Genomic DNA, 17,324 nt, shown 5'->3' with positions numbered 1-17,324 from the left:
TGTAACAATAAATTGTCTTTTTGCAACACTGGGTAGGTGGTACTAATGGAGCACATGTCAGCTGATATTTATTTAGGCTGCCACTAGATGGAGCAGTTAGCACAGTATGTGATACTCTAGAGCTGTTTCATTGTATGTCATGAAGGGCTTTGAACTGACAATCTTTTCCCAGGGGTACTCCACGTTGCCTTATTTAGGTGACTGTGACTTAGATTGGAATGCCTAATAGAAATAAATAATTTATCTAGCTTGACTTATATTTGTGATAAGGGTAGCTCAAATTCAAACGATTACCAGCCTACATTAAAACATGTTTTTACCAAGACACAGATAACAGTTAACATAAATCAACATGAGTGTACTGTATTTTATATTGCATTTAAAAAATGCTTATCCAGACTTTTTAAAATGGGTGTTACCTATATTTTAGATGATGATTCAGGCTTTCCAGAATGTAATTGGACTTAAATTTGCATATATAATGAATGACAAGGGTTCATATTTTATATTATATTTAAAAGTGATTAGTAATTTACACAGTTGTGTAATGCCAGAGACCAGTAACACTTAAAACTAGGAACAATAACACCAGTGACAAATCTGTAGACAACATGGCATAGCTAAAATGGAGGCCACAGTCGCTCAAACCACACTCCTTAAATTCAAAATAAATCACTTAATCATGTGATTTGATCAATTATTTTAAAACAATGTCCTTTCCCTTACTATAAACTGTGTAACACCAGTGACACATCTTAAGGCCTCACATCAAATTATTCATCCAATTGCTAACGTGCTTTTCAAAACAGACCTGGCTCCAATGAACCTTTGACCCAGGAAGAACTTGCCAAACAGAGTGCTTTTCAAAACAGCCCTGGCTCCAATTAACCTTTGGCCCAGGAAAAAGTAGCCAAATGGTTGAATCTTTTCAAAGTGGTGCATTTTATAAAGGGTAACACCCCTCAGTGGTAACACCAGTGACATGGAATTGAGGGACAGCTATTCACAAAATTATTTTGAATAATGAGTTGATATTTATATATATTTGTTTTTAAGTAGGCCACAACATAAAGCTTATACTTTCTTTAGCTTTATGACATTTAAAGTGGGAGAAAAAAAAAACTTTTTTTTAAAATCAAAATATGTCACTAAACTTCGACTCTAAAATATATACAAAACATGGTTTGCAATTTAACTGTCTTACATATGCTTTATTAACAATATACTTTCATTATCTGACACTTTTAACTGTTTTTCCTGGTGGTTATGGCTGGGACAGCAAAGACACCATTTTCGTAGAACGACCCAATGCGAAGGAAGGAAGCATAACCTGTCCACTTATTGGGTCCTTTCTAACATTTATTTTGTGTGGGAAAAGTTTTGGAATGCAACTATTATTGAAAAACCAAATCAAAACGGTGTGGATGCTCATCGAAACCGAGTGACGTGCACGCGCAGGCGTGGCTCACGCTCGTCCCCGCCACCCTTCCCCCTCGCGTGCACACGCAAAGTAATTCAACATTGAATCGAAACGAGGGTTAACGGCGAAGCAAGACAGCCCTGGGAAAACGACTGCAAGCCATCTAAACAACAGGTACAACTACTTTTGAAACACTTTTATCGAAATATTACAACATTGGTGGAGTGTAATGGTAGGATACATTTTTAGAAGGTGGTCCGGCCGTACATCGTCGTCGGTCTCGCATTTCGAAACGAGCCCGAGAGGACGACCTCAATAGTAGTAACGTTATACCGCGTCCGCACTGACTCAAGCTACTGGCTAGCTAACAGCAGTAACCGTTGGAAAAGGATCTCCATTGTTTTTATCCTTCAAAAGAAATTGCCAGAACACTAGCTATGCTAGAAACCTACCGTACCCCCACCAGCTAACTTTCTTAGGTAGTTAGTTAACGTATGCATAAGCAAGTCAGTATTTGGAACCAACCGGCGTGTTAGTTTGCTGCTGTTATCTAGAGCAAGTTAGCCAACAACTAACGTTATCGGTTAGCCACCATCATCAACGGTGCCCCCATAATTCTGACCAGTTGGCTAGCTTGCTACGTTGGCTAACTGTGTTTTGTCAAGTAGCTAACGCTACTGTAGCGTCCTAGTAGTGAAGTTATGGTTATTTATTTATTTTACTATAACGTGTAATCCTTTAAACAAATGTTACACACTACTCTTCTCGCTACCTAACTATAAAAAACAAAACTTTGACTCTGATTGGGTGGCTTAGTTTGGCCCGGCCATAGATTTCAAGTATCCGTCTCTTTATTTTAAGTATCGTTGGTTAACTAGCTAGACAAGTTGCGGTCTAGGGTTGACCATTTTAATATCACTTCAGATGGACCAGACACTGTTTTTCTGGTAGAGAGCTAGCGAAGTGAGTTTGTTGTGAATGGGGCCGCCCTTATACTGCGGACAACAGCCATCTGTTGATGCTTTGACGCCATCTTACCTAAACATTTGAATGATCCACCCTATGGGCAAAAATGCACCTAGTTACAGTAGCTTTAAAGCCCGTCTGTCCTAAGCAGTATTATAGTAGTAATTAATGTAATGTCAGCCAATAAACTAAACGCTGCTTGCCGTGCACCATTGTCTGATTTTGTCCTGTACGTGACTGCTTCAGAGAACCCATCTTATGTGGCGTTTGACTAATGCGGACATCACATTAATGATTACTAGGATACAGCTTTGGCACATACTTCACTTCTACAATCACATGATGTCCACAGGATCAGTGTGCTGGTAGTCAAATAACCAGTCAAATGTATCATGTTTATACATGGCAATACTAGCTAAATGTTGTCAAGACCTATTCTGGAAGTAGTCTACACATAAGAGTTGGTGCGTTCGGTCACACATGTGAGCAGCAATACGATCACTGAATGGATGGGCTGATTCTCTTTCCCTCTTTGCTGTCAATTTCCTTGCACACACATTTACCTGAGGAAACTTACTCAACAGTTATTAGTGGAGATTTCCGGCATCATGTGTAGAACATATACCATACCTGCAGTTTGTTCTGGATCATGCCAGTTTTGATAGAGCCTGGTTAACATTGGTTGTTGATGTCTTCTAAGACATGGATGGATAGGACCAGCTGGTTAAAGTTCAAAGTAAATTATCCCTTTAACTTCAGGTGTTGAAGGCAAGTGTGTTCCCCCAATAAGCCCCACTGGGAGAAATCGTTTGAGGATACAAGTGTGACTTAGCTCTGCAAATCTCCACAATTGTGTTGTGTCCAGTCAATCCACTACATTGATCCTATTTGAGACCACAGCCGTTATAAAACCTGTTTAATATAAGGCTGTTGGCTTGCTTGTCTCTTCATGCATTTTATTTCTCTCTTCTCAGGCATGGCAGCGATTCGTAAGAAGCTGGTGATTGTGGGAGATGGTGCTTGTGGGAAGACCTGTCTGTTGATAGTGTTCAGTAAAGACCAGTTCCCTGAGGTCTACGTACCCACTGTCTTTGAGAACTATGTGGCTGACATTGAGGTGGACAGCAAACAGGTAATGAATATAGACTCAACAACATACTTTTTTTATTTCTCAGTTGAAGGTGTAAACAAGGTTAAATGAATTACGTAGCCCTAATTGCTAGCTGGTTTTCAAGGTCGCTTCACTGTGTTTAATAGTGCTGGTCTTGGCTATCATGGTATCGGCTCGTTGAGATTGGGCTACATTTATCTGTAACTATAGGGGCAGATGGGTATAATGGTATGGCACATGTTTGTTCAGTTAACCAGGTATAGAAACATATTAGGTGCAGCATATGCTTCTGAATGATGTAAGGAATATTTATTCTAAAGTTGTATTGTAAGACCCTATGGCACTTCATTATATTGCGGCCTGTGTGAGCCATAAACCCAGGTCTCCTGGCCTCAATGTGGCTCGGCTATAAATCTGGGACATCTAGATTTGATAGGCTGAATGAATTCTGCTTACGTCATGTCATACTTGTAGAAGTGTCTTGCTCTAATTTGCTTTCCCCCTTTTAACAACCGAGAAGGGCAAGTAAGCTTTCTATTAACCCTTTAGTGTGTCACACCGATGAATGTCTTCAAGAAATGTCCAGTTATTCATTTTCAAAGAGTGGCTCTTATCAGAGATGTGATTTTTCTCGATTTGCTGGGAGTTTGTTTTTCTGCCATTGGCCTCTTTTCATTCCTCATCGAAGTTGGCCTACACCTAAAAGTAATATCCAGTTATCCTGATTTCCTGTGTGTTCATGAGTCTGTGGTAGGCAGATGTCATTAACTGTACAATGTGCATTTTACTGAATCAATGTGTCCAAGGTTTTCTATGGTTTATTTCTCTTGCCAGGGGTTTGCTGATTAACCCAGTCACAAGAACAGCTGACATACACTTGCCACTTCAAGCATATCTGTATGAGGGTTAACATTAGTTGTTGTCTACTCTGTACTAGGTGGAGCTGGCTCTGTGGGATACAGCTGGCCAAGAGGACTACGACAGGCTTCGCCCCCTCTCCTACCCCGACACTGACGTCATCCTCATGTGCTTCTCCATTGACAGTCCAGACAGCTTGGGTAAGCTTACACACTCACTCTCTTAATGTCACCCGCACAAGGTTTCCTTTTATAGGTGGGTTGTTCAGCCCATTCTGACTAGTGAAGTACTCACTCACACATCCAATACGCATAGGACAGCAATAGCTCTTCTACACCTCCTTCCTCCGGTACACTACCCCATATCTTCCCAAATGTACTGAGTGTTGGTGTGTGCTTGTCTGACCCTTGACCCATTGATTCCATACAGAGAACATTCCTGAGAAGTGGACTCCAGAGGTCAAACACTTCTGTCCAAACGTTCCCATCATCCTCGTAGGCAATAAGAAGGACCTGCGCAACGATGAACACACACGCCGGGAGCTGGCCAAGATGAAACAGGTACGTAGAAAGGACCGGTACATTTTTTGCTTCCCTCTACAAACTCGTGGGATTATAAACAAACTGGGATGAGAGAAAAAATGACCACGTTGCCTACAAAGCTTTTGGGAAAACTCACCCTAAACTATCTGTCACTCTTTCCGCATGATATGGTCAGTGCTTTTTGTATGTCCTGACGGTGCCTCTTAACTCTCTGTAGGAACCAGTGAAGCCAGAGGAGGCCCGTGACATGGCCAACCGGATCGGAGCGTTCGGCTATATGGAGTGCTCGGCCAAGACGAAGGATGGCGTGCGGGAGGTGTTTGAGATGGCCACCAGGGCGGCACTACAGGCCCGGCGAGGAAAGAAAAGCAATAAATGTCTCCTTCTGTAGACTGCATGACAGGACTCAGTCCCTGTACCAGGGGCTCTGGCAAGTGTGTGGATGGACAAAGGGGGTTGGATAAGCACCCGTTTACATCTCACCAACCCCCCGACCCCCTCACACTTGCCGACCGACCGTTGGAGCTCGTGTTCTTGCTTTGGGAGATGATCTTAGAACGTATAATTTTTTTTGATGTTTGGTTTTTACTCATCTTATTTTTTTAAGTCATGGTAAACATTTATCAGTATTTAAATTTCACCTGCCAAATGCTGTTGTTGGGGCAGTCGTGAGAAGGGCTGGCCTCTGGACTGCCAGTCAAGTGTTCTGTCGGCCTGGACTCTGGGCTGGCTGCCGTTTCTTTGTTTGGAACACACAGGGCTGAACTCCTTTAAGTCTCTTATGTACAAATCATTTTAGTTTTTGGATGTGAAACCGTAAAGTAAGTGTTGAAATGAATAAACAGGAAAACATGTTGTATGCAAATCTGTAAATATAAGACGTGGGTATATTCATATGTATACACATACATGACTGGAACTGTATTTGTAAACTAGCCTTGGTTACATTGTGTAATAAATTACTTTCTATAACAGATTTCCTTTTTTTGTTGTGGGAATTGAAGGGCTACAATTTGCTTTGTCGTGCAAGGATGCTTTTCAGAGATGTTATGGTCCAGTGCAGCTGTTGTCTATATATCAAATCATTTCAAAAGTACCTTTAGTGATTGTTCTCAATGAAAATAGTCAAAAAGAAACAGTTTCTTAGCAAAGGGTAGTTTCTCCAATCATTTTCATTGGACTGTCGGAGTGATCTGAGTGGGGAGGGGGAAATTAGCTGTTATTGGCATAGAGTTTTGGAACTTATTGGTCTAACAAATGTTTTGCATGCTGATGTCACCATGGAAGACTAAAAGTCAATGGGCGTGTTTTGAGTGGATCATTTGGTCAATTCGGTGATCATTGTTGGTCACTGCCTTTCAAAGTGTTGCATTATGGGGATAAAAATTGTCCAGCCTGCATGTTGAACTTAGCAGGAAGCATGTGATCAAAGGTAATGACGTTTTGACTGCACATCTCTGCAGTTGCTCTTCAACTTCCTCCTGCAGCCAACACCTGCATTGTGGGAGGCTCTATTGTCAACCAATCATTAGGGTGTTTTTGTTTGACACACCTGAATATGACTGAAACAGGAACTTGGCTGCAATTCATGTATTCAGTGAATATGTTCAAATGAATGTGATATGAGGCTCGTTCTCTAACCAATTGATTGTACACTTGTCAGTTTGTGAGTGTGTGATATGGGGATTGGAGACATGTTAATTTTGACATAAAGAAAAACCGTGCGTGCTTTTTTTAAGCCGTGCTTTTAGAAAACCACATCCGTGTCTGACTCGGCTGTCGCAGAGTGCACCTCCCCCGACTTCACTCCTCGACTTTGGTCTACAGTCGGTTGCTTTCGGTTTACCACTCGAACAAGCCCAAAGGGTGCATTCGACATTGCAGCCGACTTTAAAGGAGTGTCCAGACAGCTGATCTACAAATCAATATTATCAGTCGGTCACAATTTACCAATGATACATCACGGTTTCGATGCTCTCGAACACGACCCTTCCCACTAAAACAGGCTGAAATGTCAGGCAGTCTTTTCAAACAGCTCTTACAATAAAAGGGCATTATAATTTTTCCCCATTTCACGGTGTTATTCCAACCTCTGTGGAAATATAAAACAGGAAAATCTATTTTTTTACCTTTAAAGTAACTGTCCAGTTCATATATTGTTAACTCATACCCAAATTATTTTGTTGCCTCGTGGCCAAAGCATAAATTGGAGAAAAACACTTATATCCCAAACAGACCGTTTAAAAAATGCTTGCTGTTTCCTCATATAACATGGTGTCATTGGCTGAGCTGGCCAGTCAGTGGTCTACTCTTATGAATATTTTATGCCCACACCATTCCAACACAGAAAAGCTGCCTTTTAACATACTTAATTACTTTTCTTTGGAAGGAAAACTATTTCACTCATATTGTAAATAATTAAAGGTCATACTTTATAGAAATCTGGAAACACTAGACAGTTTCTTTAAAGGTTGAGAACCACCTACAAGTGCTGAAGGAAAGTGTCACCTGACAATCAATTAATCACACAATTTATTTTACAAAGACCTTTTTAAATCAGCAGATGTTACAAAATGCTTTACAGATACAGAGCTACAAAAGTATTAGAACAGTTCAAATGTTAATGTTGTTTTGGTACTCCCGCAAACAACACTCACAACGTATTCATACACCTTCCCTTTTCCACATGTTGTTGTGTTACAGCCTTAATCTAAAATAGATTAAATAAAAACATTTCCTCTTCAATACCCCTTAATGACAAAACAAAAACAGGTTTTTTGAAATTTTTGCAAATGTATTAATAATAAAAACAGAAGTACCTTATTTACATAACTATTCAGACCCTTTGCTATGAGACTCGAAATTGAGCTCAGGTACATCCTGTTTCCATTGATCATCCTTGAGATGTTTCTACAACTTGATTGAAGTCCACCTGTGGTAAATTCAATTGATTGAACATGATTTCGAAAGGCACACACCTGTCAAGATAAGGTCTCACAGTTGACAGATCATGTCAGAGCAAAAACTAAACCATGAGGTCGAAGGAATTGTCCATAGACCTCAGAGAAAGGATTGTGTCAAGGCACCGATCTGTGGAAGGGTACTAAAAAATGTCTGCAGCATTGAAGGTCCCAAAGAACACATTGGGGGAAAAGGGCCTTGGTCAGGGAAATGACCAAGAACCAGATGGTCACTCTGACAGAGCTCCAGAGTTCCTCTGTGGAGATGGGAGAACCTTCCAGAAGGACATGAGAAACAAGATTCTCTGGTCTGATGAAACCAAGATTGAACTCTGGCCTGAATTCCAATCGTCACGTCTGGAGGAAACCTAGCACCATCCCTACGGTGAAGCATGATGGTGGCGGCATCATGCTGTGGGAATGTTTTTCAGCGTCAGGGACTGGGATTGAGGGAAAGATGAAAAGAGCAATTTACAGAGAGGTCCTTGATGAAAACCTGCTGCAGAGCACTCAGGACCTCAGACTGGGGCGAAGGTTCACCTTCCAACAGGACAACGACCCTAAGCACACAGCCAAGACAACACAGGAGGGGCTTCATGACAAGTCTCAATGTCCTTGAGTGGCCCAGCCAGAGCCCAGACTTGAACCAGATCACCCACTCTGGAGAAACCTGAACATAGCTCTGTAGTGACACTCCCCATCCAACCTGACAGAGCTTGACAGGATCTCCAGAGAAGAATGGGAGGAGTACGGGTACAACAAAGCTGGGACCCAGTGTCTCCTGACCCCTCCTGTCTCAGCCTCCAGTATTTATGCTGCAGTAGTTTATGTGTCGGGGGGCTAGGGTCAGTTTGTTATATCTGGAGTACTTCTCCTGTTCTATCCGGTGTCCTGTGTGAATTTAAGTATGCCCTCTCTAATTCTCTCTTTCTCTCTTTCTTTCTCTCTCTCGGAGGACCTGAGCCCTAGGACCATACCTCAGGACTACCTGACATGATGACTCCTTGCTGTCCCCAGTCCACCTGGCTGTGCTGCTGCTCCAGTTTCAACTGTTCTGCCTGTGATTATTATTATTTGACCATGCTGGTCATTTATGAACATTTGAACATCTTGGCCATGTTGTTATATTCTCCACCTGGCACAGCCAGAAGAGGACTGGCCACCCCACATAGCCTGGTTCCTCTCTAGGTTTCTTCCTAGGTTTTGGCCTTTCTTGGGAGTTTTTCCTAGCCACCGTGCTTCTACACCTGCATTGCTTGCTGTTTGGGGTTTTAAGCTGGGTTTCTGTACAGCACTTTGAGATATCAGCTGAAGTACGAAGGACTATATAAATAAATTTGATTTGATTTGAGAGACTGAAAAACATCTTGTATCTCAAGGCCGTCAGACTGTCAAACAGCCATCACTAACATAGAGGCTGCTACCTACATACAGACTCAAATCAAATGCCACTTTAATAAATTGGTCACTAGTCACTTTAAATAATGTCACTTCAATAATGTTTACACATCTTACATTACTCATCTCATACGTATATACTGTATCTTATACCATCTATTGCATCTTGCCTATGCCGTTTGGTCATAGCTCATACATTTATTTATATGTACATATTTTTTATTCCAACCCTTTAGATTTGTGTTTATTAGGTAGTTGTTGTGGAATTGTTCGATTTCTTGTTGGTTATTACTGCACTGTCAGAACTAGAAGCACAAGCATTTCGCTACACTCACATTAACATGTGCTGACCATGTGTATGTGACTAATAACATTTTATTTTATTTGAAGAAGACTCAAGGCTGAAATTGCTGCCAAAGGTGCTTCAACAAAGTACTGAGTAAAGGGTCTGAATACTTATGTAAATGTAAAAACAAAATTGCAAATATTGTGTGTAGATTGATGAGGGAAAAAAGCAACGTAACAAAATGTGGAAAAAGTCAATGGGTCTGAATACTTTCCGAATGCATTTGGTTCCATAATCATAGAACACAATGACTACATCATGCTTGTGACGCTACACATTTCTGGGATGCATTTTCTGTTTGTTTTCGTTGTGTTTCACATTATTTTGTGCACAATAGAAATTAATGGTACATAATGTATTGTGTCATTGTGGAGTCACTTTTATTGTAAAAAAGAATAGCATATGTTTCTCAACAATTCTACATTAATGTGGATATTACAATGATTAGGGATCATCCTGAATGAATCATGAATAAGGATGAGTGAGAAAGTTGCAGATGCACAAATATCATACCTCCAAGACATGCTACCTAACCTCTCATTATTAGGAGAGACCAGGGCTGGTTGTAACACTTTTCAGCTTATCGTCAGTTTTCGTCAGTTTCTCAGAGATCATTTATGGTAGTGTATTCAAAACTTGATACAAGCAACCTACACCTGTCCTTTACAAATGGGTGTGGTTATTAAAGGCTAATTGACATAATTTTAGTCAATTAGAGGTGTACCTGTGGATGTATTTCAAGGTCTACCTTCAAACTCAGAGTCTCTTTGCTTGACATCATGGGAAAATCAAACTAAATCAGCCAAGACCTCAGAAAACAAACTGTAGACCTCCACAGGTCTGGTTCATCCTTGGGAGCAATTTCCAAATGCCTGAAGGTACCACGTTGATCTGTACAAACATTTACATTTACATTTAAGTCATTTAGCAGACGCTGTTATCCAGAGCGACTTACAAATTGGTGAATTCACCTTCTGACATCAGTGGAACAGCCACTTTACAATAGTGCATCTAAGTCATTTAAGGGGGGGGGTGAGAAGGATTGCTTTATCCTATCCTAGGTATTCCTTGAAGAGGTGGGGTTTCAGGTGTCTCCGGAAGGTGGTGATTGACTCCGCTGTCCTGGCGTCGTGAGGGAGTTTGTTCCACCATTGGGGGGCCAGAGCAGCGAACAGTTTTGACTGGGCTGAGCGGGAACTGTACTTCCTCAGTGGTAGGGAGGCGAGCAGGCCAGAGGTGGATGAACGTATGCAAGTATAAAGTATAAACACCATGGAACTAGGCAGCCATCATACCGCACAGGAAGGAGGCGCGTTCTGTCTCCTAGATATGAACGTACTTTGGTGCGAAAAGTGCAAATCAATCCCAGAACCAACAGCAAAGGACCTTGTGATGATGCTGGAGGAAACCGGTACAAAAATATCCATATCCACAGTAAAATGAGTCCTATATCAACATAACCTGAAAGGCTACTCAGCAAGGAAGAAGCCACTGCTCCAAAACCGCCATAAAAAAGCCAGACTACGGTTTGCAACTGCACATGGGGACAAAGATTGTACTTTTTGGAGAAATGTCCTCTGGTCTGATGAAACAAAAATAGAATTGTTTGGCCATAATGACCGTTGTTATGTTTGGAGGAAAAAGGTCGAGGCTTGCAAGCCGAAGAACACCATACCAACCGTGAAGCACAGGGGTGGCAGTATCATGTTGTGGGGGTGCTTTGCTGCAGGAGGGACTGGTGCACTTCACAAAATAGATGGTATCATGAGAGAGGAAAATTATGTGGATATATTGAAGCAACATCTCAAGACATCAGTCAGGAAGTTAAAGCTTGGTTGCTAATGGGTCTTCCAAAGGGACAATGACCCCAAGCATACTTCCAAAGTTGTGGCAAAATGGCTTAAGGACAACAAAGTCAAGGTATTGGAGTGGCCATCACAAAGCCCTGGCCTCAATCCTATAGAAAATGTATGGGCAGAACTGAAAAAGCTGGTGCGAGCAAGGAGGCCTACAAACCTGACTCAGTTACACCAGCATTGTCAGGAGGAAATGGCCAAAATTCACCCAACTTATTGTGGGAAGCTTGTGTAGGCTACCCGAAACATTTGACACAAGTTAAACAATTTAAAGGCAATGCTACAAAATACTAATTGAGTGTATGTAAACTTCTGACCCACTGGGAATGTGATGAAAGAAATAAAAGCTGAAATAAATCATTGTATCCAATATTATGCTGACATTTCACATTCTTAAAATAAAGTGGTGATCCAAACTGAACTAAGTCAGTGATTATTTTATTAGGATTAAATGTCAGGAATTGTGAAAAACTGAGTTTAAATATATTTGGCTAAGTTGTATGTAAACTTACGACTTCAACTGTATATGTAAATCTACAAATGCATGGTGTTGTCATAAATACGAGGAGTGAAGTGTTACAATCTACCCCATGTTCTGGGTTAGTTATAATAGTGCTTGGGATGAACAGAATGTAACATCATGTAAAGTGCATAAATCATGACATGCAACTAATTATTGAATGCCTTTATTGAGACCATGAGAGCCACATTACCATGTTTAACATTTTGTTTGGCAGACATAATAATAAATACAAATAATAAAGTGTTTATTATTTTACCCTCCACTAAATGGTCTTTCTCAACCAAACAACAACTAGGCTAAACTAAACACCTGAATGTTTGTGGTGTGTCTGTGTGTATGTGTGTGTGTGTGTGTGTGCGTGTCTCTGCGTGTGTGTGTGTGTGACTGAATGTTGGACATTTTCGATTAATCAGAGTTACAGTTGTGACAGTGCTGTCATGGGGTACAGGCTTGGTGGGACCATATTTTGCATTCCCAGCACTGCACCCAGACCTCCTTGGACGTGGAATTGTTAAAGTGCTCCAAGAAGTTTTCCACGTTGGAGGGACTTGAATCTTCTGCATCAATATGCTCTGTTTTGGCTTTTTTTCTTATGCAGGACAGTTTTTTGTTGTTGTTCAGTGTGGTTTGTCTTGGCTTGCTTCTTTCCAGTTTTTTGTTGTGGTTCAGTGTGGTTTGTCTTGGCTTGCTTCTTTCCAGTTTTTTGTTGTTGTTCAGTGTGGTTTGTCTTGGCTTGCTTCTTTCCAGTTTTTTGTTGTTGTTCAGTGTGGTTTGTCTTGGCTTGCTTCTTTACAGTTTTTTGTTGTTGTTCAGTGTGGTTTGTCTTGGCTTGCTTCTTTACAGTTTTTTGTTGTTGTTCAGTGTGGTTTGTCTTGGCTTGCTTTTTTTCAGTTTTTTGTTGTTGTTCAGTGTGGTTTGTCTTGGCTTGCTTCTTTACAGTTTTTTGTTGTTGTTCAGTGTGGTTTGTCTTGGCTTGCTCCTTTCCAGTTTTTTGTTGTTGTTCAGTGTGGTTTGTCTTGGCTTGCTTTTTTCCAGTTTTTTGTTGTTGTTCAGTGTGGTTTGTCTTGGCTTGCTTCTTTACAGTTTTTTGTTGTTGTTCAGTGTGGTTTGTCTTGGCTTGCTTTTTTCCAGTTTTTTGTTGTGGTTCAGTGTGGTTTGTCTTGGCTTGCTTCTTTCCAGTTTTTTGTTGTTGTTCAGTGTGGTTTGTCTTGGCTTGCTTCTTTCCAGTTTTTTGTTGTTGTTCAGTGTGGTTTCTCTTGGCTTGCTTCTTTCCAGTTTTTTGTTGTTGTTCAGTGTGGTTTGTCTTGGCTTGCTTCTTTCCAGTTTTTTGTTGTTGTTCAGTGTGGTTTGTCTTGGCTTGCTTCTTTCCAGTTTTTTGTTGTTGTTCAGTGTGGTTTGTCTTGGCTTGCTTCTTTACAGTTTTTTTTCGGCAACGAATTGTATTTTTGTCTTCTGAGTGCTTTACTTTTTATGCTGTTCTTCCAGTGATGTATCTTGGTGGATGTATCTTCCTACCTTTTGTTGTCATTGTCCTGCACCCTGGTTTTGGGAAGGGGCGTACATCAACTGGGTTGTAATCAGAACGGTAATCAGGTTTTTCCCATCACAACCTGGTATGTGGGGAGGTGTCCTGTGAAGTGGCTTGAGAGGTGGCCTGGAAGGCAGGTGGAGAGGTGGCCTGGAAGGCAGCTGGAGAGATGGCCTGGAAGACAGCTGGAGAGGTGGCCTGGAAGGCAGCTGGAGAGGTGGCCGAGAAGGCAGCTGGAGAGGTGGCCTAGAAGGCTGTTGGAGAAGTGGCCTGGAAGGCAGCTGGACAGGTGGCCTGGAAGGCAGCTGGAGAGGTGGCCTGGAAGACAGCTGGAGAGGTGGCCTGGAAGGCAGCTGGAGAGGTGGCCGAGAAGACAGCTGGAGAGGTGGCCTGGAAGGCAGCTGGAGAGGTGGCCTAGAAGGCTGTTGGAGAAGTGGCCTGGAAGGCTGTTGGAGAAGTGGCCTGGAAGGCTGTTGGAGAAGTGGCCTGGAAGGCTGTTGGAGAAGTGGCCTGGAAGGCTGTTGGAGAAGTGGCCTGGAAGGCTGTTGGAGAAGTGGCCTGGAAGGCTGTTGGAGAAGTGGCCTGGAAGGCTGTTGGAGAAGTGGCCTGGAAGGCTGTTGGAGAAGTGGCCTGGAAGGCTGTTGGAGAAGTGGCCTGGAAGGCTGTTGGAGAAGTGGCCTGGAAGGCTGTTGGAGAAGTGGCCTGGAAGGCTGTTGGAGCAGTGGCCTGGAAGGCTGTTGGAGAAGTGGCCTGGAAGGCAGCTGAAGAGGTGGCCTGGAAGGCAGCTGGAGAAGTGGCCTGGAAGGCAGCTGAAGAAGTGGCCTGGAAGGCAGCTGAAGAGGTGGCCTAGAAGGCTGTTGGAGAAGTGGCCTGGAAGGCAGCTGGAGAGGTGGCCTGGAAGGCTGTTGGAGAACTGGTCTGGAAGGCAGCTGGAGAGGTGGCCTGGAAGGCTGTTGGAGAAGTGGCCTGGAAGGCAGCTGGAGAGGTGGCCTGGAAGGCAGTGGGCACAGTGGCCTGAGTGGTGGCTGAAGAGATGACCTGGGAGGAAGCTGGCAAGGCCAGTGTGTCAGCTGGAGCAGGGCGATCAGTGACAAGTGAGGGTACAAAGTCACATTCCTGAAATATATCAGGGTTGTATGGCCAAATGCCAGTGCAGCTGAACCCAGCCTGTACATTGATGGTTGTTGTGGCACCTGGAAGTGTTGTTTTGACAATGCCTGTAATGTCATATATGGTCATGGTCTTTCCGGGCTTCATCCTCATCCAGGCATCACTGGCAGAGTTCACCATTTACTTCAATGGCCCATGCACACTCCTTTCCAGGAGCTGGAGCTTGTGTGAGTGTGGGGGGAAAGAAAGCAAGACTATACCAGAGTGCCTACAGAAATGAATGGCCCTGATTGACAGGTGTGAGTTGTGATTGAAGGACCACCTTCCTTTCCAGGCTGACATTCGTAGGTTTGGCGAAGTGTTCAAGGAAAATGAGGAAGTCATCCTCCTGCATCCAGCAAGATCCATTTCCACTTCCAACACATCCAATTGATCAATCCCGTACAAAGTGGACCTGGTTTACCTTTTGCATGGGAAAACAATTGTTGGGGGGATATAATTTCCTATTGCATTGCCACGTTTGTACTATGGTTATTCCTGTCTTGTCAACATTCCATATGTCATTCCCAGTGGCGATCTGTCATTCAGGGCAGGTTCAGCATTCCAAACAATGTGTTTAATAAGTTGAGAGGTCTCCAATTTGTACTGAAATGTAATTATATCCCTGAAAGATTACCTGTTAAATTGGCTAGGTTTCACCAACAAGCTTTAATGTCCTGGAAAATATGTTTCCTGCACAATTTTTCCCCACATTAAGCTCTTTTGTGGAATTGTTCAAACATAACTGTAAGGAATAAGTCATTGTTCTACCCCAGCTGGCATGAGAGGAATAGTCACTTTGTTCTTGATGTTTTCGGCAACAGGGGTAATATTCTTTCATATGAACAATTTACAACATTGAATGAGTTTTCAGTACTTTTCAGATAGTTTATTTCTGTGATCAAAGCCATTCCCAGTGGTATTACTACACTAATGGAAACTCATCTTAGCTTTGGTGATGATCACTGAGCTTATCCACAACTCAGTTTGGAAGGCGTGCGTTTACTGGAGAAATCTTGTGGTAACAAATACATGAGACACATTTTCCATTCATAGAACCAACATTGTCTGGAAAAAAGCTTGGTTGATGCCTTACAAATATTGTATACCAAACTAATTTAAGGAAGTGCACCTTAAGATTCTACATAAGATTTACCCATGTAATTCTATATTATCCAAATTTGTTGATATTGATATCTGCGTTTTCTTGTGAAAAAGGTGAAAATCTGACTCACTTGTTCTATGAATGTAAATCTTTTCTGATATTGAATACAATTGCACATTACAATTGCACATTGACATATTTTTTACATTATTAATTGAATATATTTATTTTAATGTAATTGACATATATATATGTATTTTTTATATTTTATGATTTTTCTTTTTGTATGTTTTTAGTATTTTGTTTATACCTGTGTTTTGTTTTGTTAGACATGTTTGATGTAGGCATGTAAGTTGTTGATAATTTTGGATAATTAATTAAATACATTTAAAAAAAGGAATTGCAAGTGTTACAACTATCCTGTGTTACTTCCATCCCGGGTCCCCCCTACAATAACAGGGGAGGTTAGCATGGGGGGGGGGGGTATGATTTTTGTTGTGGATAAAAGCCTGTGCGTGATGATTTAGTGCACATAAAAATAACTTTTGCTGTTAAATTCCCATGTACCGAGTAAAAAATACAAGTTAAATAGGTTTCCATCGCATTTTCAACTCGACTGATTGATTTGTCATTAAAAATATTTAATCGAATGTGCCCACTCTGGTATTGGCAAGTGGCCTATATCCAACAGCTCGCAGATACAGTGCGGGTATTGCCTATATTATGAGATGACTATGGACAAAAGAGCGAGATTATTTTAATTTGTCAAATGTCAGCCAAGCGTCGATCATCATGTCACCAGAATAATACCCTCCATATTTATTGGAAATGGACCTCAAACTCATTCACTTTCACCAAAGGTTAGCCTAGTGGTTAGAGTGTTGGACTAGTATCCGAAAGGTTGCAAGTTCATATCCTCGAGCTGACAAGGTACAAGTCTGTCGTTCTGCTCTTGAACCTGCAGTTAATCCTGTTCCTAGCCCGTCATTGAAAATAAGAATTTGTTTTTAACTGGCTTGCCTAGTTAAATAAATAAAAACCACCCTGTGAAGTTCATCATCATGTATTTTATCTGTAGGCTAATAAACTGCATGATTTCCGAGTCATAGTGTTCCACGTTAACTTCAATATGATCATGGTTATTATATCAATAGTTGCACATAAAAGCGTGTCCACCGCAATTGTTCGCATAATTCATTGTATCGACATAAAAAGATTCCACTTTGTGTAGCCTATTTTATTTTGTCGATATTTCCATCAGGCCTGTCAATGACATTTTATTTATCCGACATGTAGGCCACTTTACTCGCATAAAAAGGTTGGATGCAAACCTGGTTATTCTACCGTTTAGACAATTCAGTCTGCTTCGAGCTTCAATATCAATCTGCTTTCAAGGATGCAACTGAAAAGTTCTGAAAATATACAACAGACAACCATTGCAGCAGAAAATTCTGACACAGTTGCTAAAAAGGAAGAAACCTCGTCACCGAGCCCCCACCCCCTTAGCCGGTCACACCACACATCTCGTAAAAGGCCGATGTATTGCACAGCTTCGCTCTTTC

The 17,324-nt window shown here is 41.7% G+C and overlaps 1 protein-coding gene across 1 annotated transcript; it reads left to right on the top strand.

Moving 5' to 3' along the window:
• Nucleotides 1–1,462: 1,462 nt before the first annotated feature.
• On the top strand, nt 1,463–5,873 carry LOC135528079 (rho-related GTP-binding protein RhoA-B-like). The gene is made up of 5 exons (XM_064956861.1): nt 1,463–1,594; nt 3,361–3,518; nt 4,435–4,555; nt 4,785–4,915; nt 5,115–5,873. The coding sequence occupies exons 2-5, from the start codon at nt 3,363–3,365 to the stop codon at nt 5,286–5,288; spliced, it is 582 nt and encodes a 193-aa protein (XP_064812933.1). The 5' UTR covers nt 1,463–1,594; nt 3,361–3,362; the 3' UTR covers nt 5,289–5,873.
• Nucleotides 5,874–17,324: the final 11,451 nt, after the last annotated feature.

This window comes from Oncorhynchus masou, chromosome 33 (assembly GCF_036934945.1).
Source record: "Oncorhynchus masou masou isolate Uvic2021 chromosome 33, UVic_Omas_1.1, whole genome shotgun sequence".
In the NCBI taxonomy this organism is placed as follows: Eukaryota; Metazoa; Chordata; class Actinopteri; order Salmoniformes; family Salmonidae; genus Oncorhynchus; species Oncorhynchus masou.
Note: the sequence above shows the minus strand (reverse complement) of the source record. Positions and strands in the feature narration are given on the sequence as shown.

Bases quoted from the DNA above. Each gene is read 5' to 3' on its own strand.
- LOC135528079 (XM_064956861.1), top strand. From the start codon at position 3,363: ATGGCAGCGATTCGTAAGAAGCTGGTGATTGTGGGAGATGGTGCTTGT. The intron at 4,556-4,784 runs GTAAGCTTACAC...GATTCCATACAG, and splicing joins TGACAGTCCAGACAGCTTGG to AGAACATTCCTGAGAAGTGG. The intron at 4,916-5,114 runs GTACGTAGAAAG...AACTCTCTGTAG, and splicing joins AGCTGGCCAAGATGAAACAG to GAACCAGTGAAGCCAGAGGA.